This window comes from Chrysemys picta, chromosome 14 (assembly GCF_011386835.1).
Source record: "Chrysemys picta bellii isolate R12L10 chromosome 14, ASM1138683v2, whole genome shotgun sequence".
Lineage (NCBI taxonomy): Eukaryota > Metazoa > Chordata > Testudines > Emydidae > Chrysemys > Chrysemys picta.
Window position 1 is genome coordinate 5,248,833 of NC_088804.1, and position 25,986 is coordinate 5,274,818.

Below are 25,986 nucleotides of genomic sequence, written 5' to 3' on the forward strand. Positions count from 1 at the left end.
AAGGGAGCGACCCTGGAGCAGCCTGGGATCGCGGCGAAGCTGGGGGATGAGCTGTAGCCGCATCCCCAGGTCTCACACTGCCTGGCAGTGATGGGATTTCAGCCCGCCCCACCGTCCCGCCTCCTGGGGCAGAGCAGCCAATCAGGGCTGCTGCAGGAGGCAGGCAGAGTTCTCTCCCCGCCCCTCAGGAGCCCACACTGTTCTCATGGGGTGGGGGGGAGCTAAAGAGCCCAGCAGCTAAGGGTGGCGCTGCCCCTTCTCCCCCTGTGAGCAATGGGGACGGGACGGCGCTTCTGCCCCTTCTCCCTCCCACAACCCCTGGCTTTGGAATAGGGCCGGGGGCTCCGCTGCAGCCCCCCCAGCCTGGGGAAGGGGTAAAGAGCCCCAGGAGGAGCAGAGATGGCTCTGGGGGGGGCAGAGTTGATGTGGGAACAGGAGGGGTAGGACTGATTTGGAGGCTGGAGGACAGGAAGGGCCGGCTCCAGGCACCAGCTTAACAAGCAGGTGCTTGGGGCGGCCAAGGGAGAGGGGCAGCACCTGCGGCAATTCGGGGGCGGCAGGTCCCTCACTCCCTCTAGGAGCGAAGGACCTGCCGCTGAACTGCCGCCGCCGATCGCGGCTTTCCCCTCCCTCCCCCCACTTGCCGCCGCCGATCGCGGCTTTTTTTTTTTCTTTTTCTCCAATTGTCGCCGCCGATCGCGATCGCGACTTTTTTTTTTTTTGCTTGGGGCGGCAGAAATGCTGGAGCCGGCCCTGAGGACAGGAGCAGCTGCTGGGCAGGAGACGGGCACAGGTGAGGTGACAGCTCCTGCCGCAGGGGCCCAAATCACCTCACTCAATCCATCTGGGAGCACTGGCCACACTGCTTGGCAGACAGACAGATCCACACCCACCTACACGCACAACCATGCTCCGACCCCCCCCACACTGATGTACCTGCGCTTGTTTTGATGCTGTTATTGTGTCTGCGTGGATGGTAGGTCAGTGACGCTTCCCCATAGAAGGGAGGGCCCAAGACCCAGACCCACGAATGCGACTCATGTGTCTCTTGTGTCTAGTACAGAGTCAGACACCAAGATGAACTTTGCTAACGCTGGGGAAAAAAAAAAAAAGATTGACCCACCACACTGCTGTGCGGGCTTAGCAGCAGGCCGTGTGCTCCAGAAACATGGTCTACCTCTTCCTAGCCCAATGGCCTTCGAGCTCTGGCGTTCTCTCCTCGGCCTTACGATGCCGGTTTAATGAAAAATTAAGACTAAGGGGAGGGGTGAAGGTAATTTACAAGAAAAGTGCCTGTACCTAAAACACTCTTCTTCCACGTTAAGCTATGCGATGGCACCATTTTCTGGCGGGTGGGGGAGCCGACCAGGCGGAGCAGGGTCAGGGTGTGTGGGGCAGGACGTAGCGAGGTTACGGGCTGGCTCTGTTTCCATGTGACCATGAAGAGGAGGACTGGAGAGTTTGGATAGTCTCTGACGTGGCCTTTGAGCACCAGGGGTGGGGGTAAAAGCCATGAGGCGGAGAACAGTTAGACCAACATGATGGTGTCTGTACAGTACCCGGGCAGGTATAATCCCCACCCCAGTGTAGTTCAATGCATCATTTCAATACTTACCGGCATTCGGATCAGCCCTGGGTTGGGTCGTCTCCAGAGGTTCAGGCTCATCCTCTGGCTCTGGAAGGATGTGGTCTGGGGACACTGTGGCTCTGTCTGGCTCTGGGTCGTCCACATCCTGGCCTTGCAGTTCAGTCGGGGTGGCCACAACAAACGGCAGTGGTGGCAAATTTACCAACGATACGGTCACGCTCCTCATAGTCAGAGCAGACCGAGGTCCCAATCTGGCAGTCAAATTGTGCTCGGCGTGTCTGCTGGACAGCCACATCTCCCTGGAGTGTCCCAGCTGCGTCCTTCCTGAGCACTGGAGATGATCCCTCGTGTCCCTGTGCCAAGATACTGATGGATGGATGAGCACTGTAATGAGTGGCCTCCTCCCGGCCCCCACAAGTGGCCCCTTGCCTCAGTTTCCTCTTGAGTAACGCAAAGGACTCCATTTCAGGCTTTGACTTCAACAAATACCCTTCCTGGGGCCAGTTTATTACACAAACCTTGTGCAAATAGTCTAACAAAAGTCCCAGCGCGTAGTCCCTGTCAGCTCAATGCCTATAGTTCTTGTTCTCACCATACCCCAGCGTCCTCCATCGCAGCCAAGCTCCTTATCTGACCTCGTCCATCTTTTCTCAGGTGCACTGACCATCTACACTAATATGGTCACCACTTTGAGAAAATTGTGGTACTTCTTGTACAAAGTATGCCTTGTGAAGCATCACTGGAAAAGTTATAATCTGCTGAGTATTATTATCTTGCTAGAACATGTGTATTGACATTGTGGGTGGAGTTATTAAATGGTGCTATTTGTCTGGAGCTCAAACATGTTGTGAGTCTGAGACCTGCCCATAGGTTTTCTCTTCAGGAATAACAAAGGAACTGTAAACAAAAGCCTCTGCGTGTCACTCCCGGAGACACCTCAAATGGGATGTAGGCAGACGGTGCAAGCAAAAATTTGCAATTCATATGAAGGCCTGAGGGCAAAGCACAGAGACCCTGGAACTGTCTGAGCCCATGACACAACCAAGATTTTTCCAGCCAAAAGGGTCAAGGTATAAAAAGGGAGAACAAAGGCCCCTCTCTCCTAACCCATCTCTGGACTAGTGAATTCTGACAGGGGAGATTTTGAACAAAAGGACTGAGATCCCCCAGACTCTTTGGGCCACCCAGGGAGACGTATAGAAAACTAGCAGATTTCCCACCCCTGCTATCATTTTGGACTTACAAACTTGAATTCACCGGTAACGTATTTTACCTGCTTTAACCTTTGACTAACTTTTCTTTCTTTTTCTTAGCTAATAAATCGCTAGCTAGTTGCCCAAAGAAACTGGCTGTCAGCGTTGTCTTTGGTGTGAGATTCTGAGCATCCATTGACGTGGGGTAAGTGACTGGCTCCCTGGGGCTGGACGAACCTAAGGGGTGGGGATTTGGGGCTTTCAGCGCAAAAGTCGTCTGTCTGGGTGCTGAGATAGGCTGGAGTGTCTCTGGGAACTGGCTGTGGCTCCATGGTAAGCTAGTATAGCGATCCGGGAGCGCACGTTTGGTTACATCTCGACAGTCTGACCTGAGATTGGCCCTCTCACCTGTGACCCAGGCCAGGCACTGTGACAGCCGCTCTGCTGGGAGTATCCTTGCCAGGGGAGCTGTCCTCAGGCCCCCGGCTCTCCCACTGTCCCTCAGAGCCTAGCTCTGTGGCAAGGAGACATCAGTGGGTAAGGCCCTCTGCTGCTCCCCTTCCTTCAGCCCTGGCCCTTGGTGCCTGCTGCCCGGCCTAGAGCAGCCTTCTCTGGCTTGGGGATGCCAGCCAGCCTGCAAACCCCTCTCTGCTCTCCTGGCTTCAGCTTTCTCCCAGAACTGCCTTCTGCCTCTGGCAGTTCTCCACTCCTGCCCTTCTCCCCGCTGGCTCCTGCCGGACTTCAGATACGCCCCAGGTGCTGCCCCAGCCTCTCACCTGGCTCAGCCGGGAGCCGCTGGACGGGAACAGGAGAGCTGAGCCCCCAGTTCATTTAAGGGACCAGCTACGCTCTTACAGACCCAGGAGACCTGCTCTCCCCCGAGGGCTATAAAACTCGGGATCTCCCCACGGGGCGCAGCACGAGGCCCAACTGGGGAGTAATCAGGAGTCAGGGACGCGGGGATGGGAACTCCTCAGGAGCCGGAATCGCCCCTGGCTGCGCGCGACCATGGCAGTGGCGAGGCGACATCCAGCGAGGAGGCCCCGAGAGCAATAGAGGTCCCCAGGCAGCCGCCAGGTGAGCCAGGCAGCCAGCAGACCAGTGGGGTCCGGCAGGGCACCACTCGCTGCTTTGCTACAGGTGAGCTCAGCGTGGGTTTGAGAACACACCTTAACACGCTGGGGGACTTGCAACAAAGCCTGTTGGTTGTTCCTGGCTCCCCGGCCTTGTAATGCAAAGCCTCTCAAGCTGGCCCACAAGACAGTTAACGTGTCGACAAACCTGTAGGAGTCCAGTGAGCATCACTCGTGTTTAAAAACCTGCCTCCTGGCCCTACGCGCTGACTTCTACTCACCCCGGTGAGTGCTCGACCCCGCTCTACCCCTGGCCCCGCCCCCGCCCCATTCCAACCCCTGACCCAACTCTGCCCCCTCCCTGCCCTATTCTGACTCCTTCCCCAAATCCCCGCCCCAGCCCCACCTCCTCCCCGGAGCAGGCCATGTTCCCGCTCCTCCCCCTCCCTCCCGGAGCTTGCTACGCCGCCAAACAGCTGGGAGGTAGGCGGAGGAGCGGGGAGGAGGCAGAGGAGGTGGTGGGGCCAGGGGAGTTTGGCTGCCGGTGGGTGCAGAGCACCCACTAATTTTTCCCCATGGGTGCTCCAGCCCCAGAGCACCCCCGGAGTCGGCGCCTATGCTCCTGGCAATGGTATTTCAGCGTCCTACGAAAACCCAACACGTCCATTGGGGAGAACTTCCTTCTTTTACTCCATGTAGTGGGACTCTTTCCTTTCCCCTGCCCTGCCGCATTGCTGAGACACCTACCCTGACTGGGCGAGTAGCAGAACGACATTCTGGACACTGCCTAGTTCAGGATGGATCATCCAACCTCTGCACTGGGCTCTGATTACTGCAATTCCCATGATCCCGGGCAGGGGAGTAGCAGTGAGTGACGGAGGAAGAGAAGTGAAGGGGGTGGGGCCTTGGGGAAAAGAGGCGGGGCAGGGGCGGGGTCTCAGGGAAGAGGCGGGGCAGGGGAGGTTCCAGCACTCCAGCTGGAGTGTCTGATTTAACTATTACAAAGTTGGCAACCTTAGTTGCAAGACAGTTTGGATTTGTCTGTGTTATAACTAGGCCGGGAAGGAATCGATTTGAATTGGTAGATGTCAGTACACGTTGATTTCACTGCCCCCTGCCCCAGTGAAAAATATTTCCCTTGATAATCACAGAAATGCACCGATCGGCAAAGGAAGAACAACGCTGCTGAAGTTCTTCTTTGCGTTTGATTGAAGGGTCTTTACTGGGTATATTCTGACATGGGATGTTGATGGTTTGTCTTATAACGGTATTAAAGCTTTAACTTGTGGAATCTCAACGTTCGTTGTCAGTAAATAATTATTATCTGACCCCCCCCCCATTGTCTGACTTCCCCTCATTTTCTGCAGCAGTGACTATTTAAATAGATCAAAATAAAAAATGCTTAAACATCAATGTTATCGGTCAAAATTATCAACCAGTAACTGAATTCTGCCCAGCCCAGTTAGAACCCGTCAGGCCCTGCTCTCAGCTTGGTAACAGACTGCCCTGGGCACGCTCAGGTGCAGGGGAGGGGACGGTTGTGGCTGGACCTGGGGAAGGAATCCTGGGGAAATTCCCTTCTGCTCCCCTAGCTCTGTGATGCTGCCACGCTTGGTTGGCCTGTCCCCTCCGCAGGCTCTGGGCTGCACATCCCCTGGGAGGGCTGAGCAGAGGGGGCAGTTGGGAAGCAGCACGGAGCAGAGGCCCGGAGACCCGAATGGGCAGAGCTGAATCTGGTGGTTTAGCAGTTTAGGGCCAGCCCTACAGCTGGGTTCAGCTCATCCAGGGTTACGTGGCCAGGGGGATCAGTGGGCTGAGGGTCCCTGGTGCCAGCAAAGCAGGTGCTGAGGTGTCAGCCACTGGGGAATGGGTGTGGAAGCCTCCCCTCTCCTCCCTGCACAGCAGGGCTGATGCCCAGGCTTTCCCTGCCCCGTCTCTGGAGCCCAGACAGCCCCTCACACACAGCAGGGACCCAGCGTCTCTGCCCAGCCCCACCCAGGGCTTCTCGGAGGTCCGTCGTTCGGAGACACCGCTGGCCAGGGCAGGCTGCAGACAGCTGGGCTGCGGCGTGCGTGTCTCAGGCACACTTGCTCTTGCGAAGGCAGAAGGGAAGCTCCGGAGCCGGGACCAGGATGTTGCTGAAGATGGGCTGGTAGTTTTCGGGCAGGGACTGTGGATTCTGCGCCATCATTTCCAGCACCACGTTCCGGACCTCCTTGGAGACGTCGCCCCGCAGATCCAGCAGGATGGAGACGTGCTCGTCGCTGTGGGGAACAGGAAAGCAGAGAGTGAGACGCCCAACCCCTTACCTGCTGCTACCTCCTCGGCCCCGGGGGCTCACCCCCGCTGCTCACACGTGGGACCTCCTCTCAAGCCCACACACCTCTGAGGTCCCCCTGAAGGGGCTGACAGCACGCTGCACAGCCTGCAGTGACGGGTACTGCACTGAGAGGAGAACCCCACAGCATCGTCTTTCCTCCAGGTGTCCTGTGCAGGGACCTACAAAATTCACGGCCGTGAAAAACATGTCACGGCTCATGAAATCTGGTCTCCCCCGTGAAATCTGGCTACTGTAGGCAAGGGTGGATTTCCCGTAAGGTACAGTAGGTACGTGCCTAGGGGCACCAGCGTTCTAGGGGTGCCTAAAAGTTAGAAGTGGGTTAAAAGTTTCAGTTTTTGTGGAAAACATGAAGGTCAGTGGGGGGGGGCACTGAAGATGCTGTACCTAGGGGCGCATAAGGTGTAAATCTGGCCCTGATTGTGGGGGGGCCGTGGTATTGCCACCCTTACTTCTGTGCTGCCTCAGAGCTGGGCAGCGGGAGAGCAGTGGCTGCTGGCCAGGCACCCAGCCCAGAAGCCAGAGCGTCTGCCAGCAGCAACTACACACCACACCACAGAAACACCAACCCAGGAACCAATCCCTGTAGCAAACCTCGTTGCCTACTCTGTCCCCATATCTACTCTGGCGACACCATCAGAGGACCCAACCACATCAGCCACACCATCAAGGGCTCATTCACCTGCACATCCACTAATGTGATATATGCCATCATGTGCCAGCAATGCCCCTCTGCCATGTACATTGGCCAAACCGGACAGTCCCTCCATAAAAGAATAAATGGACACAAATCGGACATCAGGAATGGTAACATACATAAGCCAGTAAGTGAACACTTCAATCTCCCTGGCCATTCTATTACAGATTTAAAAGTCACTATCATTGAACAAAAAAACTTCAGAAACAGACTTCAAAGAGAAACAGCAGAACTAAAATTCATTTGCAAATTCAACACCATTAATCTGGGCTTGAATAGGGACTGGGAGTGGCTGGCTCATGACAGAAGCGGCTTTTCCTCTCCTGGAATTGACACCTCCTCATCTATTATTGGGAGTGGACTACATCCACCCTGATTGAATTGGCCCTGTCAACACTGGTTCTCCACTTGCGAAGTAACTCCCTGCTCTCCATGTGTCAGTATATAATGCCTGCATCTGTAACTTTCACTCTATGCATCTGAAGAAGTGGGTTTTTACCCACGAAAGCTTATGCCCAAATGAATCTGTTAGTCTTTAAGGTGCCACCAGACTCCTTGTTGTTTTTGCCAGCAGCAGCACAGAAGTAAGGATGGCATGGGATGGTATCGCCATCCTGACTTCTCCGCTGCTGCTGGCAACGGCGCTGCCTTCAGAGCTGGGTTCCTGGCCAGCAGCTGCCGCTCTCCAGCCACCCATTCTGAAGGCAGCACAGAAGTAAAGGTGGCAATAGTGCAAACCCCTCCCTCCCCCACTAACCTTGCAACCCCCCACGTGACCCTCTTCTGGGTTGGGCCCCCCCATGGTTACAAACACTGTGAAATTTACAATTTCAATATCTCAAACTGTGAAATTCAAGCGTTTTGAAAGGCTCTGACCATGAAATTTACCAAAATGGACCATGAATTGGTAAGGCCCTAGACATGCGGCTGCATCCCTCCTTCTGCATCTGGTGTGGGGCAGGCTTAGACGCGCCCGGCCAGCAAAGCCACAAACCGAAGCTCGAGCATGTGTCGCTAAATAATAGACTTTGTTCAAAAGCAAAAAACCCTTTTTTCTTTCTTCCAAATGTTCTCGTTTGGGCTGATTTGGAATATCGAACGTTGGCCATTTCACTTCTCTCCTTTCAGCCCTTTGGCCCCTGAGCACAAGCGAATGAAAGGAGTGGGGACTCTTCAGGGAAACCTCTTTTCTTTTCTGTTCGTTCGGCCGTGCTGGGAGTTTTCAAACCACCCTTGTCGCTGGAAGAGTCAGAGCGTAGCACAAGGAAAGAGAGGGCGGGATCCACCGCCCCCCAGCCCCGGCCACCAGTCATTGCTTTATCTCGCTCCGTGGCCAAAACGAACAAAAGGGCGCGGGGAGCCCAAAAGTTCAACATTTGGAAATAAAACCAAACTCTTGTGAAAATCCTCGCACAACGGGCACCTGGCTCTGGGCTGGGCTCAGCGGCGGGGAAACAATCTCCCCAGGAGCTGCTCTCTGCCAGTCTGTGCCGCTCCGATTCGGTGACTCTCTCCTCTGTGCTGCCCGCAGGCGAGCCTGGGTGGAGCGGCCAGCGCCAGCTGACCCGTCCCTTGCAGTGCCTAAGAGCTCTGCCCTGTGGCAATCGGGATGAACAGGATTGCGAATACCTCTGGAGAGGTGCTCCAGACGCATGCCATGGGGTGGGGGTGCTATGTGAAGGCAGCTCCCCCTACTGGCAGGGCAGGACCTCCCCATGGCCCCCCGTGTAACGGGCCTTTCCCGCCGCGCTGGGTGTGCTACCTGATGTCGGGGTATTTCGTCATAAATCCCAGGACCTCCAGGCTGAGCAAGGCCGGATCCTGGAGGCGGATGAGCTCCTGGAGGGCGAATATCACCTCGAGGGTCTGCTCGCTCTCGGCCAGGCCCTGCAGGAAGGAACCAGCCAGCACAGGGAGCGTCAGGAGCAGGCCGCCCCAGGGAGCCGCGGAGCAGCATTGTGCCGGCAGGCTGGCCCGCAGCACCGGCCGGAGAGAACTCACCAGACACGCTCAGCGGCCAGGCCCGACACCCACAGGTGCAGCTCAGTGTCTGTCATAGACTCAGAGACTTTAAGGTCAGAAGGGGCCATTATGATAGTCTAGTCTGACCTCCCGCATGATGCAGTCCACAGACTCTCACCCACCCACTCCTGTAACAAACCCCTGACCTATGTCTGAGCTACTGAAGTCCTCAGCTCATGGTTTAAAGACCTCAAGGTGCAGAGAATCCTCCAGCACCCTCTGGGCTGATGTGCCCACGCCCGACCCCCCCCCAGGCCTAAGAGAGGGGCGATCCAAACTCCGGCAGCCAGCGCTTGGCTCGGCCTAGCGTTGAGAGGGGCACCGCCTAACCCGAGCTGGGCAAAACGGTTCACGGCCGACCAACGCAGGTTTGGATTCGTGAATCTGTGTCATGGTCACCGAAGAGTTTCGGCCGAACCGAACCGATGGAAAGGTTCCAGGCATGTCGAAAGGCAACGTTTCGACCCGCTGAGAAAAACTGGTTTCGATTTCGGGCATTTTGATAAAAGGCAAAGGAAAGCAGGACGCACGTCACAAAACAGCCGGAGGAGGTGGCGGCCAGAGGCGGCCGTATCAGCGTAGGCCCGGTGGGTAGCATGCTCCCCAGCACATGGGAGAGCCAGTTTCAGTTCCCCCAGGAGGGGTTTGAACTGGGGTCTGCCAGGTTGCAGGAGTGCCCTATCCAGGGGGCTATGGGATATTCTGGAGCAGGGCTGTCTCAAGCTCTCCTGCTGAACCTGTGTTACTTTGTATATTTCAGTAGCCAACGGAGCAGGGACTTGGGGCTCCCACATCCTAGATCAGGGCTGGGCAAAGTTTTTGACCCGAGGGCCACATCTGGGAATAGAAATTGTATGGGGGGGCCATGAATGCTCACGAAATTGGGATTGGGGTGCGGGAGGGGGTCAGGGCCAGAAATGAGGAGTTCAGAGTGCAGGAGGGGGCTCTGGGCTGGGGTGGGGGAATAGGGTGCGGGGGGCTGAGGGTGTGGGCTCTGGGGTGGGGCTGAGGATGAGGGGTTTGGGGTGCAGGAGGGTGCTTCAGGCTGGGATGGAGGGGGTTGGAGGGTGGGAAGGGGATCAGGGCTGGGTCAGGGGATTGGGGCGGGAGGGAGGCTCAGGGGTGCAGGCTCTGGGCAGCACTTACCTCAAGTGGCTCCTGGAAGCAGCAGCATGTCCCTTCTCTGGCTCCTACGTGGAGGCGCGGCCAGGCGGCTCTGCATGCTGCCCCGTCCACAGGCACCGCCCCTGCAGCTCCCATTGGCCACGATTCCTGGCCAATGGGAGATGCGGGGGCGGCGCTTGGGGTGGGGGCAGCTCGTAGGAGCCAGAGGAAGGACATGTCGTTGCTTCTGGGAGCTGCACGAAGTGGACCCCAACCCTGCTCCCCGGCTGGAGCGCCGGAGCGGGACAAGCCCCAGACTGTACTCCCCAGCAGAAGCTCAAGGGCCGGATTAAAATGGCTGGTGGGCTGGATCCAGCCTGTGGCCCGTAGTTTGCCCACCTCGATCCGTCCTAGATCCACCAGGCGAGAGTTGTTCTCACATGCTTTCCCTGGCCCCATGATCACTCATTGCCAACGTAAACGACTATGAATTGCCACTGGGGACGGCAGCAGACAATTCCCTCTCCCTCGCCCCGTGTGGCTGAAACATTTCCGTCTGCCTCCACTGCCCACCGGCGGTACCGACCCACAGGGCTGACCTCGCGTCTCTGGGAGTGCAGCTTCCCTCACCAGGTTGTGGAAAAGCTCCCGCAGCTGGGCGGCGTCCTGGAGCAGCCGGGTGGCGAGCTGGCTCCGCTCCTCGGCGCTCCGGCACACCATCTTCTTCTCCATGAGCGCCCGCACGTAGTGAGTCATGACCAGGTGCTCGCTCTCGGCCAGCAGGAACTAGACCCCGGCAGGAGACAGTGAGATACAAAGGGGAGAGGGGGACCTGGGGCAACCGTAGCCAGCAGCAGCCAAACAGGGGAATAACGTGGACTGAGTGGGATTCCTGCCGGGCAACATGGCAGCACAGGGCAGGGAGCCACGGCAGCCCCTGGCACCGCTCGGCAGCACCGCAGCAGCGGAGGGAGCGTGACGAGGGCGGGCGGGCCCAGCTATGTGTCTACGGCACCTTGGCTGGTTGCCTTCGGGGGAGGGAAGAATCTGCAGGGTGATCCCAGCAGGAGGGGAAGGAGCGCGTAGGGCACCCCCGGGGGTAGCGCCGGCAGCACTGGGGTGCGATTCGGGACAGGAACGGGCGGCTGAGCGCCGGGGGTGTCTCCTGGCAGTGAACCGAGCTGTCTCCCAAAGCTGAAGACCCGACGAAGAGCTCTGGGGAGCTGGAGAGCTCCTCTCGCTCACTTCCAGAAGCGAGTCCAATAACAGATATGATCTGCCCGCCCAGCCCCATCTTCCCATCAGCCAGGACAGGCCAGGAGCCCAGCAGGCCTCCTGAAGGTTACAGACAGCATCCGTGCCTGCATTTGTGGGGCGTGGGGAGAGAGCCCTCCGGCAGCCGGGCACTGCTGGGGCCAGGCAGGAGCAGCTGGGGCAGGTTATTCCAGTGCTCTGCCCCCTCTCCCCCCGGCTTTCTCCCCTCCTCTCTCCAGCCCCGCCCTGCTCCTCCCAGCCTCCTTGCTCTCACTCTCCAGCCCTGCTCCCTTCCCCGTGGCCGGGCTGTGCCAGCTGACTCCATTACCCACGCCAGTGGCTGGGCCCCGTGGGGCAGGGTCTGAGGGTGGGGGGGCAGGGCTGGCTTGCTCTCCAGCCCATCCCTCTGGGGCCACCCCTTGTGCCACTGCTGCTCCTGCCTGCGGAGAGCTCCTGCTCCACTGTCACCTGCGCCTTGGAAAGTATCCAGGACGCAGGAATGTTCTACCTCGCCCGGCCCCCGCAGAGGGGCAGCTCCAATCTGAAAACCAACTGCTCTGACCCCCCCCCCCTCCACCCCGCCCCATCAGCCTCCCCGGCTCCCACTGGCCCTGCTCCCATCCCACCTACGGGCCCAGGGCCAATGCAGAGGGCGCCTCTGGAGCACTGTACCGTGAAGACGGGGTTCCTGACGTGGGAGAAGTCTCTCGTGTACTTGTCGATCACCTCGCACATGCTGTTCACCAGCTGGGCCCCGGACAGCCACTTGCGGGACGGCAGCTGCATGTACAGGGGCTGAAACATACACAGCACCCACAAGGTGTCAGGTGGAGGCTCCAAGCCCATGCAGATCGGCTCGCTCCCGTTCCACTAGTATCTCAGTGGATGTTAAACAGCAGGTCCAGATAACTTGCATCCAAGAGTTTTAAAGAGCTGGCCGAGGAGCTTGCTGTCCTGTCAGTGTAGTAACTCCCACCCGTGCACTAGCAGGTGCGATGCAGCAGGACAGAATGCTGCCCTGGGGAAAGAGACAGCCAAGGCGAGGGCAGCTCGAGCTGGGGCGGGGGCTTGGAATCCACCCAAAGGGTCAGCTGGAAAAAGCTGTTCGAGAAGGAGACGACTTGAGATGCTGAGCTAGCGGGTGAACCGGAACCTGGGTAGGAGGGGAAGTGATAAAATAACAGGAGAACAAACGCAGGGAACTGGGACGTGAGAAGGAGGAAAGAAGGAAAAGAGGAAAGGTTTCAGGTCGGAAGAAGCAGAAAAAATAGAGCTGGGTACGTGAGCAGCCCTATGAGAGCAGGGCCGTGGAGGGAAATCAAATCTATGGCCCCACTGGAGAGAGAGTATCAAGGGAAACAAAGGAAATGGAAGTGGAGGAAGCTGTGCTGTGCAAACAGACCCTGGAAGCAGTAAACGAGAAGCCCACCCACAAGGGCCCTAAAGGACATGAACGGAGAGAGGGACTGTTTGAACTTCTATTGAGGGATACAGTTCAAAGGGGCCTAATGGACCAGTGAGGGCCGGCGAGGTGAAGAGCCCCCGCCTGTGGATAAACTCAGTGGCAAGAGGTCCTGCCACAGGAATATCGAATCTACAGAGCACTTCAAGCCGAAGAGAACAAAGAACAGGACAGCAAGAGCGGAGCTGGACTTACAGCCAAGGAGAGGAAAAGTTCTATGAAGTGACACGGGGTATTGGTAAGAAATCGCTTTTGTTCTTGTTGACAACAATGCATTTGTACTAGCGGCACAGCGCGTACGAGCTCACGGAGGTTAATGAGTGGGTAACCTGTGGTGTAGTATAAGTAGTAAGTCTTTGCAATAGTCTATATTATTTATGGTCCTGGTACAAAATGGGAGTTTTCCCTTATAAAGTCCTACAAATTTAAAAGAATCCCTTTTGTCTTGGTTGACGGCCTCTCCTCACAGCGTAGCCTAGCCGGGTCTGTGGGGCAGCACATTAGCGTTGATTTTCTGTAAGTTTGGAGCGGTGGGAACGGTCCAGAAGAAAGCTATAGTTGGGCCCTATTTTAAAAAGGGTAAAGGGGCTGACCTGGGTTGCTATAGTCTGCCATCAATTCCTAGGCGAGATAACAGAGCAGCTGATGCAGGACTCAATAGAGAATGGAAGGAGGGTAATGCCATTAATGGGCTTATGGAAAATAGATCCTATCAACACTAACTTGAGCTCTTTTGTTGAGGTGGTTACACAATTGGTTGACGAAGGTAATGGCGGTGACGTAATATACTTGGACTTTTGTGAGGTGTTCGACGTGGTACTGCATAACGTTTTGATGAATAAACTAGAATGATGTAACATTAACAGGGCCCACATTAAACAGGTTGAAAACTGGCTAACTCCAAATGGAGCTGTAAACGGGGAAGCCTTGTCTAGCAGGGGTGTCTCCAGGGGGGTCCTGCAGGGAATCAGTTCTTGGCCCTGCGCTATTCCCTGCAGCCCCTCTTGGACATGTGTACCTGCAAATCCAGCAGCAGTTCCTCCAGCAGCAGCCGGCAGGCCTTCTTCTGGGTCCTGTCCAGCGCAGTCTTCAGGGAGGAGGGGATTTCCGCGGGCTTGGCAAGAGATGCACTGCCGGGGTGCAAAGTGGAGATGGACGAGCTGGAAGGAGAAAGAAGGAGCTAGGGATGGACAGCTGGGGCAGACGGCCTGGGAGAAGGGGAGCATGGGCTCTGGGGAATGGGGGGAGGAGCTTTGGGGAACAGGGAGTGGAAGGCCAGGAATCAGGCCTAATGGTGGGGACGTGGGCTCTGGGGAAGGGGTCAGAGCCAATATGGGAGTGCAGGGGCTTTGGGGATCAGTGGGTCTCGTGTCCTTGGGGGCGGGGGCTCTAGGGTAGCAGTGAGGGGGATCTGTGCCCAGTGTGGGGGCCGTGTGCTCTGGGGAAGCAGTGGGTCGTAGGGAAAGAGCTGCCAGTCCCCTGCCAGGTTACCTCAGCGCCAAGTTGTTGTTGAGCAGGGCCAGCAGGTAGGAGATGTAATGCTTGGGCATGGCTCGGTCCTTCTGGTGCTCCTTCCCGCAGTCCCCCAGGGCCTCTCGCAGCCTAGGATGCAGCACATGGGACTGTGAGGGTTGGCAGAGAGGGGACCGGCCCTGGAGTTGGAGGGCACTGGGGACTCTCTCCATGGGAGCCCTCTGCCCCTGGCAGCAGCCGCTGGAAGGCCCGGGCTTCCCTGGGTGGGCGAGGCTGTGAAACGGAGCCCAGCGGCTGGGCAGATCTGCCTGGCGCCCGTCGGGCATTGCACGGCTTGGCCTGTGCTCAGCCTGGGCGTTCCAGCCTCCGTGGTGCTGATGTCTGGAAGCTCCTGGCGCGGAGCGTCCCAGTGCAGGGGGTCCCGACCCCTGGGTGCCCGACCCTGGAACGGCCCAGCGCTCCAACACACGGCAGTACCCTGGCCTGCCGCACCACCACCCCCGGCCGAGATGGGCGGCACGGGATTCCGCCAGCCTTTGCCATCCTGCCCTGGAAGGCCGGCCTCAGGAAGCTGGGGGGGCACCCCAAGGGCACCCCAAGGACACCACTGACCTGATCAGAAAGGCCTCCAGCTCGTCCATGGCCATAGCGTAAACCTTCTGCTGCAGAGAGGCCGTGACCAGGGAGGCCACCCGGATGTTCTCATCCAGCATCTGGGCAGGGAGATCAGGACACGGGGTCACTGCCCTGTGCGCAGGCTCCCCCCACGTCCCCGGCGCTGCTTGTTCAGTGAGGCTGGACGCCTCGGCCCCCAGCTCTGGGCTGGCTGGCCTCGCTCCTGTGCTGCCCCAGTGCCAGGCAGGGCAGGGCAGGTTGGTGCTCCAGGGATCTGAGAAGCCGTGAGGGCAACCTCCCTAGCCCAGCACACCCCAGCTACCGCAGGGGAGACCCCCCAGCCCAATCAGTACAGGAGCGGCAGGCCTGACCCTCCGGGCAGAGTCACCTCCTGAGGGGAGAAAGGCAGGTCCTCCGGGGAGCCCAGAACCAGGCCAGCTCAGTGCAAGGTCTAGGGCACGAGCATGAACGGAGGAGCAGGTGCCCCACGGTTCCAGGTGACCCCTAGCGATACGGGCCCGAGGCACAGAACAGCTCTGCGGGCAGAAAGCCCGACATGCCGAGAGTGCTCCGGTAATGAACCACGGCTGGGGGCAGCACCCTGTGCCCTGCCCAGCTCCTCACAGGGCACTGCCAGGCCCCTTGCCCTCCTCTGCCCCCTCACAGGGCACTCCCAGCCCCCTGCCCGGCCCTGCCTGGCCTCACAGGGCATTCCCAGCCCCCTGCCCGGCCCTGCCCGGCCTCACAGGGCATTTCCAGCCCCCTGCCCGGCCTCACAGGCCATTCCAAGCCCCAATGCCCTGCCCTGCCTGGCCTCACAGGGCATTCCCAGCCCCCTGCCCTGCCCTGCCTGGCCTCATAGGGCATTTCCAGCCCCAATGCCCTGCCCGTCCCCTCACAGGGCACTCCCAGCCCCCTGCCCTGCCCACCTGCATGACGATGACGGGCAGGGCAGACTGGAAGAAGCCCAGATGATCCATTTCTGGCTCCTCCTCTCGGAACCACTCCTTGAACTCCACCTCCAGCGTGCGCCGCATCCACTCAGTCACGCTGGCCTGCCCGACGGGAGGACGAAGAGGTGAGACGGGAGGCCGGGACCCTGCTCTGCAGCAGGAGCTCTGAACGCCCTGGGGTGGCCACAGCCGCCCTACTGCCGAGACTGCAACGGGGCTTATGTTTAACGCCGAGCCGCTCTACAAACACGTGCGCCGTGAGAGGGGGCTGCAGACCGGGCTGCCCCCTCAGGGGCAGGGTGAACATTTGGGATTATTTGCTCACGGGGCTCCTGAGATACGGCCCATCCCCCTCTCCCCCAAATTGATCTATAAGCCTTGGTTTGCAGAACTAGAGGAAAAGCTCCAGGCGGGAGCCACGTCCAGCTACGCTCCCGGCGCTGCCTCCGCAGAGCCCCCATGCCTGGGGCCCAGACCCGGCTCCCAGCGCCGTGCACTCGACGCTATCGGACCCCCTGCCCGGTTCTAGGGAGTGGTGTGCAGGGCAGCCCAGGGGATCCCAGCCTTGACACCCCTAGCTAGGGTGGCCGGACCATCCCTAGGCGAAGTGTGGAGCAGCCTGAGCCCAGAGACAACAGCTGGCGGCTAGCACAGGCCTCTCCTCACAGCCAGCGTTGTCTGGGTCCCAGTGCCCGTGGGGCACCCGGCTGGATTCAAAGCAGAAGGGCACGAACCTCCCGGTGCCACACCTGGCGGAGCTCGCCGATGTGCCTCACTGCGTGCCCTAGCGCCCGTTAGTGAAACACCAGGGTATCTCCCACCACAGGGGCCTGTGCCCACGGGGGAAGCCAGGGGATGGGGGCACAGCAGGAGAGAGGAGCGGACGGCTCAGGCTGGTGGGTAAGTCTGTCTCTCCAGGCAGCACCACCATGTGCTGGGAAAGGAAGGCATCCCGCTGACGTGGTGCGGAGGGAGTGTGCACAGGGCAGGCAAGGTCAGGGGCATGTTCGTTAGCTGGCGCGGCTCAGGGGGCAGCAGCGTTTGTCTCTGTTCCCCCTCAGTCGCTCCAGCCTGGGGAGGGCACAGAAGCAGTTCCGGAGCAGGGCACGGCTGCAGTGACAGAGGGGCTGTGCCCACGGGGGGCAGCCGGGGAAGAGGCCACAGTGGAGACTAAGGAGGAAAACTCTCAGCAGCGAGAGCTGCTGGGGAAACTCCACGTTTGCCTTAGCTGGGAGCTGGCAGAACCCTCCTGAAGGGTCACAAGAACCCGTGGTGGTGGGGAACGGCGCGAAAGCGAGCCGGAGCCTGACGCCGCCCAACCCAAGCGCCCGGCTCAGAGAACTCAAGGCCCGTGTCGTGCTCAGGCCGGGTAAACAAGAGATCCGGGTGATCAATTAACCAAAATGGCCTTGTCGGAAACAAAGCCTAATTAGTGGCCAGAATAATGAGGGGCTGGGCTGTTCCATCCACTGCTCCCTTGGGAGCCTCCGAAAGACGCTGGGGGGAAGCTGGCAACAGAAAGAAATGGAGGGAGTGGGCTTCACCATCAAGGCTGCCACCCCTGCTGTCTCCTGGGCCCCCGGGATTCATCGTGACGTCGTTGTGCCAGAGGTCCTGACCTGACCGGGCCAGAGGGAGGGACCCAGATCAATCCCCAACACCAGCTGGGAGGGGAGACTTTGTCACCCCCCTTTTCCTTCCCTCTTCCCTACCGCTCTCCTTTTCCCTTCTGTCCAAGAAGAGTCTGGCTTAGCCGGCCGACACGGTATAGTTTGCAACACTGCCGTTAGCTGGGGACCAGCGAGGCAGGTAAAAGCAAAGCCCTGCACAGCCCGACACTGGTACAAGTTTGCCAGCTCTTGGAGCGGCTGAGCGGCCCATGGGCTGGGCCCGTGTTTCTCCAGCAGCCAGGCTACCCGTGAGAATCGGCACCAGAGACAGATGCTGCATTTTCTCTCTGTGCTGTTCTGTCCTCTCCCCTTGTGTGTGTCTTGCTTGGTCTTCTCGCAAACAGGATCAGACTTTACCAGCAGCAGCAATAGCTCTAGCCCGTCCCTACTAACTTCTGCTCTCTGCCCCGGAAGCAGGGCCGGTCCAGGGTTTTGGCCGCCCCAAGCAGCCAAAACAAAAAACAAAAACAAAAACAAAACAAAAAAAAGCGGCCGCGATCGCGATCTGCGGTGGCAATTCGGCGGGAGGTCCTTCACTCCCAGGCGGAGTGAGGGACCGTCTGCCGAATTGCCGCCGAATACCTGGATGTGCTGCCCCTCTCCGGAGCGGCCGCCCTAAGCACCTGCTTGAGAAGCTGGTGCCTGGAGCCGGCCCTGCCCGGAAGGACAGTTATTCCCATCTTTCCACCTTTCCTTCTCGTCTGTACCTTTAACCAATGGTTACAACGGTTGTTACTGCCTAGTTTGCCCTAAGCGGGCCGAGGTCTGTGTGCCAGCCCCCGAGCCTTGTGTAACGCTGTCTACAGGGCCGGCTCCAGGCACCAGCTTAACAAGCAGGTGCTTGGGGCGGTCAAGGGAGAGGGGCGGCACCTGTGGCAATTCGGGGGCGGCAGGTCCCTCACTCCCGCTAGGAGCGAAGGACCTGCCGCTGAACTGCCGCTGCTGATCGCGGCAGAAATGCTGGAGCCGGCCCTGGCTGTCTAAGACTGATATTAACACAGCTGAACCTGGGGGCCGCGGAATGGGCTCTTCCTGGCCCCGCCACTGCAGGGAGCTTGGCACGGGGCAGAGGGCGAATGAACGGGGGAGGAGGGGCCCAGCAGAGCACGCAGCGCTGTGTGTGGGGTGGGGGGGGGAGGGGGGAGAGAGACACACTGTCATGGCTTGACTCTCAGGTTTTGCTGGGCCCTCGCCACCCCTTCCCCAAAATGGGTAACTCCAGCCCGGCGTGGGACGCTTGCTAACACATCCTCCTTAGCTCACTCACCTTGACTTTCCCCACGTATTTCCTTTCCATCTGCTCCACCACCTCTGGCGACACCAGGGGGGCCAGAGTTGACACGTCCACCTCGGGGAGAAGGTCTGGGTGACCCATCATTTCTGGGCTGCGGGTAGGAACAAGAGGAGCCAGTGAGTAACACCACGTGCTCCAGGCGGATGGATGACTTCCAAATCGAACTTCCACACGCCTGCAGGTGTGCGCACACACACACACACACACACACTCTCTCTCTCTGCCAGCCCACGGCTCCTCACACACACCCCGAGCTCCCCCCAGCCCCCGCCCCGGCACTGACCTCTGGTACACATGCAGAACCCAGCTGAGGAGCATGAAGATCTCTTGCTTGTCCAGGTCCCTGCTGAAGATGTCCTGCAGGTGGTCGGAGAGGCCCCGGTGGTACATGCGGGTGCAGATGCTGAGGATGTCGTAGTGAGGCGGGCAGCACTGCACCATCAGGTCTTTCACCACACGCAGCTCCGCCAGGATGTCGCTCTGCAGCGTGGCCAGGTGCCGGCCCAGTCCCGGGCCCTTCACGTCCACGTGGGCGGCCTTGAAGTGGGCAGCAGCGATGGTCTCCTGAATGACCTGGTAGAACCGCTGCCTCCAGGCTTTGGGGCGCCCCGGGGCGGGGAAGCGGTGGGCATGGGGACCCAGCAGCAGGGCATCATCGACACTCTCTTCTCTCTCAATGATCCGCACGGCAGAGACGAAGAGGGCCGGGTCCTCCTGCACCAGCCTCACGCCGCCGCCCACGACACGCCACAGCTGCTGGGCCAGTGCGTCGCTCAGCTCCTGCAGGCCACCGAAGAAGGACTCCACCACGCCCAGGGCCTGGTCGCTCGGGAGGCTGCCGCCGCCGTGCAGCTGGGAGGAGATGTCGTCCCGCAGGCGCTCCAGCGCCATGAGCCCGGCGTGGGCCTCCAGGAGCTGCTGGCCGTGGAGGAGACGCAGGGACTGGGCAAGGAGCTCGTGTACTGTGTGGAGAGGAGAGATCCAACAGCCTGGACCCCACGGGAGCCAGCGCCCGGCTGCCCTGCACGGACAACAGCAGGGCCCAGCACCGGGAACACGGGATCCCACGCGCAGCGCAGGCGAGGAGGAGACACACCCTCTGAGCAGGCCCCCCGGAAACCTCCTGCGGCCCCCCACAGGCAGTGTGAGCTGTCTGCCTGTGCCCGGCACCACGCTGGGCAGCTGCTCAGGTGGTGGGGTGGGCACAGGACAGGACTGGCAGTCCCTGAGCAGGGAGCTCCTGGCTAGAAAGCCTGGGACCTCCTGTCGCCAGACAGGCAGCCGCGCTCCCAGGATGTGCTTGGCCAAAAGGGCTCTGTGGGAGCAGGACATGCCCATGCCCCTCTCCCTGCCAACGGGGACCTTGTTCATAGACCTGCGTCCATCTGCTGGGGACCACGTGGCTACGGGGCATAGCCAGGCTTACGCCGTTGTGGGGTGACTGCGGAGCCCTGGGAAGCCTTGGGGTTGGGGATGCCCTCGTGGGGCTGGCTGCCCGTGCGATTAGGAGCACGGCTGGGCCTTCCCTCCAGCCCCTGCCTGACAGCGTCCCGGGACCTGGCTCCTTCAGCCAGCCGTGGGGCTCGAAGCTGGCAGGGCAGCCGGGCCCAGTGCCTTGGCAGGAGCCGTGCCGCACACCAGGGCACGCTGAGGCCTGGCTCGGTGCCCCTTACCTGAGGAGAGCTGGGGCAGCGCCCGCACGACGGCAGCCAGCTGCGCGTGCTCCGTCACCACAGCCCGCAGCGGCGCCAGCCTCTGGAAGCCCTCGGCACTGCCCAGCAGGTGCCATCGCACGGCGCAGAGGTCCCGGCGCACGCTCCGCACGTCCCCTGCTGCCGAGCGCAGCTGCTCCAGCCCCGAGCTCACCCCCTCCAGGTGCGACTGCACGGTCGACTGGCAACACACAGGGCAGGGATGGTGAGCGATGCCCAGCCCCAGAGATATGGGGAGAACCAACCCACCCCCACCACGCTCCCCCAGCCTTATCCTAGACACAGCCCCCCCAGAGCCCCTCACTCCCGTAACCCCACCCTACACAGCCCCTCCACACACCCCTCCCCTCACCCTACACAGCCCCTCCAGACCCCCCTCCCCTAACCCCACCATACTCAGCTCCCCCCGACCCTCCTCCCTAACCCCACCCTAAACAGCCCCTCCAGAGCCCCTCACTCCCCTAGCCCCACCCTACACAGCCCCTCCAGACCCCCCACTCCCCTAGCCCCACCCTACACAGCCCCTCCAGATCCCCCCACTCCCCTCACCCCACCCTAAACAGCCCCTCCAGAGCCCCTCACTCCCCTCACCCCACCCTACACAGCCCCTCCAGACCCCCCTCCCCTAACCCCACCCTACTCAGCCTCCCCCAGACCTTCCTCCCCTAACCCCACCCTACTCAGCCTCCCCCAGACCTTCCTCCCCTAACCCCACCCTACACAGCCCCTCCAGACCCCCCACTCTCCTCACCCCACCCTCCACAGCCCCTCCAGACCCCCTTACTCCCCTAACCCCACCCTACACAGCCCCTCCAGACCCCCACACTTCCCTCACCCCACCCAGCCCCTCCAGACTCCTCACTCCCCTCACCCCACCCTACACAGCCTCTCCAGACCCCCTCACTCCCCTAACCCACCCTACACAGACCCTCCAGACCCCCCTACACAGCCTCTCCAGACCCCCCTCACTCCCCTAACCCACCCTACACAGACCCTCCAGACCCCCCACTTCCCTCACCCCACCCTACACAGCCCCTCCAGACCCCCTCACTCCCCTGACCCCACCCTACACAGCCCCTCCAGACCCCCTCACTCCCCTGACCCCACCCTACACAGCCTCTCCAGAACCCTCTCACTCCCCTGACCCCACCCTACACAGCCCCTCCAGATCCCCCACTCCCCTAACCCCTCCCTACACAACTCAACCAGACCCCCTCACTCTCCTAACCACACCCTACACAGCTCCTCCAGATGCCTCTCACTCGCCTGACCCCACCCTACACAGCCCCTCCAGACCCCCTCACTCCCCTAACCCCACTGTACACAGCTTGTCCAGACCCTCCTACTCCCCAGCCTACACAGCCCCTCCAGACCCCCTCACTCTCCTGACCCCACCCTATACAGCCCCTCCAGACCCCCCCACTCCCCTAACTCCTTCCTACACAGCTCCTCCAGACCCCCCCACTCCCCTCACCCCACCCTACACAGCCCCTCCAGACTCCCTCACTCCCCTCACCCCACCCTACACAGCCCCTCCAGACTCCCTCACTCCCCTCACCCCACCCTACACAGCCTCTCCAGACCCCCCCCCGACTCCCCTAGCCGCAAACTACACAGCCTCTCCGGACCCCCTCACTCCCATAACCCCTTCCTACACAGCCTCTCCGGACCCCCTCACTCCCATAACCCCTTCCTACACAGCCCCTCCAGTCCCCCCCCTCCCCTCGACCCACCCTACACAGCCCCTCCAGACTCCCCCACTCCCCTAACCCCACCCTACACACCCCTTTGGATCCCCCTCCCCTAACCCCACCCTACACAGCCCCTCCAGACCCCCCTTCCCTAACCCCGTCCTACACAGCCCCTCCAGACCCCCCTCCCCTAGCCCCTTCCTACACAGTCCCTCCAGACAACCGCCAACTCATAATTACTCTCTTATCCAGGGACTTCTTGATGGTAACTGGTAGTGGGAGTATAATGTGGGTGTGGGGAGCAAGGGAGTAATACTGGTGGGGCAGCAGTTGTGGGGTGGTGGGCATAATACTGGGGGAGGGGCAGGTTGGTACAGGGAGGGTCCGTGTAATACCGGGGGAGGGGCAGGTGGCCGCGGTACTGTGAGGGAGCGGTATGTCCATGGGGGGGGGGGGGGGGGGACGTGTAGGCAAGGGGAGGATGACGATTTGGGGGGCTGGGGAGGAGGCTGCCCCCTTCGGATGTTAATCATGAGGTGCACGTCGCAGCCACAGCCGCCGTTGCCCCGGGGGAGTTTGCCGTGCGTGGCGGCACCGTTCCGTACCCACTCTCCTCCGCATGGCTCCTGGGTTTAGACATTAGACCCAGTCCAGCCAGGAGATCGTCCCCCTCGCCAGCTGCCCCAGCACAGGAAGTGCTGTGAGCCCCGCTGCCTGGGCCCGGGAATGAAGCTCGAGTCTCCACTCGAGCTGGTGGTGGGAGTGAGGCTTATGGGTCAGTTAAGCCCCCCGCCCTTTTTTTTACATTGAAAAGTTGAGCTCACAGGCCAGGAAGTCAAGTCATGGGCATGTGATCAGAACGCCTCGGCCTCTGTAGGGTCATTGTGATTTGGGGCAGATGTGGCCCCAGCTCAACGCTATCCCTGCAGCCTGCCCTTGGTGTGGCGGGAGAGGTTCCAGCCTTTTCCCACAAGCCTCGGCGCCTTCCCAAAATGCCGCTGACTTTAGGCCTGCAATTTCTCACACTAAAGGCAAGTTTCCTGAAAGAACCAGAAAAAGCCCAGGCCTGGGTTCTGGGAAAGCCGAGCAGGGTTCTAGCGTGTTTTCGTGCTGGGAAATGGCTCCGGTATGTTTCTGGGCTCCCTACGCGAACAATTCCAACCTACCCTGCACAGCACCAGCTGAGAATAGGTTTCGAATGGACGAAGTGTTAGAAAACGGCATACACTCCCCTGGCCAAGGAATCCCGGGCCTTAGGAGGCCCCCTGCAATGAGCACCCACCTTTAGCCGGGACTGGATCGAGATGTTCCGCTGGGCCTCCCGGCTCCGGTAGTGTCCCAGACCCTCCAACTTGTCCGGGCGGTAAAACACCCCCGAGGCCCATTTCAAAGCAGCCCCTCTTGCTAACTTCTCAGCCTTCTCCGCTTCTGGCCATTCCTCATCTAGGGGCAACGTTATCCGTTAAGAAAACAAACCGGAGGCAGCATCTCCTTCGCAGACAGGAAGAGCATTTCCACTCCAGCTGCTTCCCCAGGACGGAGGCACAGGAAGCCGGGTGTGAATGTACACACGCCTGTACACACGGACATGGGGACAGGGACAGACAGGCAGACACACACGAGCGCCCAGCTACCACCATGGTGAGAGACCTTATAAAATCCTAGAAAAGTGCGTGTAAGGCCAGCCAGACGCACAGCAGGGGACAGGGACAGACAGACACACGTGTGGACAGGCACACTCTAGGAGGGATGGACACATACACATGGGGACAGCCAGACGGAGTTGTCAGGTGTCCTTCAGCCTGCCTGTGTGCACAGCCCTACTCCACACAGCCCCTCGAGGCTGCCCCAGAGCTCGTGCTCCCCATGTGATGGCTGCACAGAGCGTGGCGGTGCCCTGTGCCGGGGGTTTGCCGTCTGGGAGCCGCTGATAGGGGCCTGCGAGCAGGGCAGTGACTCAGCAGGAAAGATACAGCCGCGGCTGGCAAGGACTTAGTGCCCAAGCAGGGAACGTGGCAGGCTGGGGTCAGTCCAGTCCTACCCACCGGGCATGGAGCCTGTCCCTCCCCCGGCATCGCCCACCGCTACCTCCCCAACAGCCGGTTATAGCCTCTCCCCTGAGCACCTGTGCCAGGGAGGGGCAGCTCAGCTGAGCTAGGAACAAGGCGTGCCCTGAACACTGCCCACCCCCACCGGGGGAGAAATGCAGTTCCCCAAACCGGCCTAGATGCAGGTTGGAGGGCGCATGGCCCCGGGTGTCTCCTAACGACCCTGGTTCTGTGTGCCTGACTCAGACGGGGTCTGTGGACCAGAGCAGCCCTCCCCAGGTCCTAGCACCCTCGTCTGCGGAGCAGCGCAGCCCCAGCTGGGGACGCTGCCTGGCACCTGCCCTCTTCTTCCCCAGGCTCGGTGCTGGCTCTGCCGTCACTTCCAGGCCCCCCCATTCGCCAGCAGCTCCCCCGCGCTGCGGCTGTGGGATTGTCAGTAGTTATTGACACAGTGCCCACGCCTAGCGGCAGGGCTCCCCGGGGCTGGGCTCTGGCCTGGGAGAATGGCAGCCCACGGGCCCGGGGGCAGGAGGAGATGGATTTGTGAGGAAAGCGAAAGAGCTTTGGGACAAACCGGCTAATACGGGGCAGAGGTGGCTGCAGCTTGCCGGGTGGGAGCGCCGCGCAGGCCGAGGGGTTATTCACAGGGTCGCGGGGCTGGGATGAGGGGAAGGGGATGACGGGAAGGGAGGACACAGGCTGGCTACTGAGGAAAGCTGGTTGCCAGTGAGGGGGTGCTGGGCTGTGGAGTAGCTTCCCAGGGGAGCCCCAGTCCTGGGACATTTCAATAACACTGGCCTAACACCTCGACACTGCACTGTAGGAATAGATGCTTTGCCATATGAGCCCCCTGCCCCATTCCATCACTCTCTTCCCAAGGCCAGGGCACAGGCAGCGATCCTAAACGTACCCAGCTGGCCGGCAGGGGAGATGTACCCCTCCCCCCAGGGGCAGGGGATCACCCCCATCCTCACTGCAAAAGGGCAGGAGAGCCCACCCCACCCTGGCTGTAAAAGGATCCTGGCCAGGGACAGATGACTGAGAACCCCCCCCCGACTTGGAGCCAGGCTTCATCCCAGTGCAGGGAGTCACCCCGGTCCCTGCGTGAGCCCTGCGCCCCGCTGCCCTCCCTCGAGCTGCAGTTCTCATTACCTCTGGGGCTGCAGGAGTCCTCCTGCTCTGCAGACATGCCCATGGCTCCAGCCGCTGTGTGCAGGGTTCAGAGGACAGGGCTGGGCTGAAGAGAGGAAACACAGCCAGCAGTTTCCTTCAGTGATTCCACTCACAGCTCCTCAGGGGCTCATTGTGTTACTGCAGACACACTCAGGATGTTGGAGGGGGGGGAGCGGGGAAGGGGGAGGCAGCTAATGCTCTTGACATTTTTCATTCTTTGTGAATGTAAATTGTTCCATGCACAGTGTCTCTCTGGGTGCGTACTTGTGTGCATAGCTGTTTGCGCATGCCTGTGTGTGCATGTCTGGGTGTACATGTCTTTGCATGGCAATGTGTGCCTGTCATGTGCGCCTGGCGGTGGGTGTGCACACCACGTGTGCTTGGCTGTGTGTGCATGTCTGGGTGGGCAGGGTGTTGTGGCTGCCTTTGCAGAGGCGTGTTTCCCGTCATGTACCATGTGCACCTGTATATTTTTGTGCATGGATCTGTGTTCCTATGTGTGTAAGTCCGTGGTGGATGTCTCTCCAGTTCCCCTATGCCTGCTATGTGCTGTTGCCATATGCTTGTGTATGTGGCTGCCTGAGTGTACAACATGTGTGCATCTGTCTGCGTGTGGCTGCCTCTGT

The 25,986-nt window shown here is 60.1% G+C and overlaps 1 protein-coding gene across 2 annotated transcripts; it reads right to left on the reverse strand.

Moving 5' to 3' along the window:
* Positions 1-5,045: 5,045 nt before the first annotated feature.
* Positions 5,046-25,667, reverse strand: EXOC3L1 (exocyst complex component 3 like 1). Of its 2 annotated transcripts, none has more exons than XM_005314513.5 (13): positions 25,340-25,667; positions 23,422-23,582; positions 20,410-20,629; positions 19,020-19,698; positions 18,710-18,827; positions 15,749-15,874; positions 14,817-14,917; positions 14,223-14,333; positions 13,750-13,891; positions 11,942-12,064; positions 10,646-10,801; positions 8,652-8,776; positions 5,046-6,118 (listed from the first exon to the last, which is right to left on the reverse strand). In XM_005314513.5, the coding sequence occupies exons 1-13, from the start codon at positions 25,380-25,382 to the stop codon at positions 5,932-5,934; spliced, it is 2,292 nt and encodes a 763-aa protein (XP_005314570.2). In that variant the 5' UTR covers positions 25,383-25,667; the 3' UTR covers positions 5,046-5,931. The 2 variants fall into 2 exon arrangements, with proteins under 2 accessions (XP_005314570.2, XP_065423612.1); XM_065567540.1 differs by lacking the exon at positions 25,340-25,667 and adding an exon at positions 23,901-25,273.
* Between the last annotated feature and the right edge of the window lie 319 nt (positions 25,668-25,986).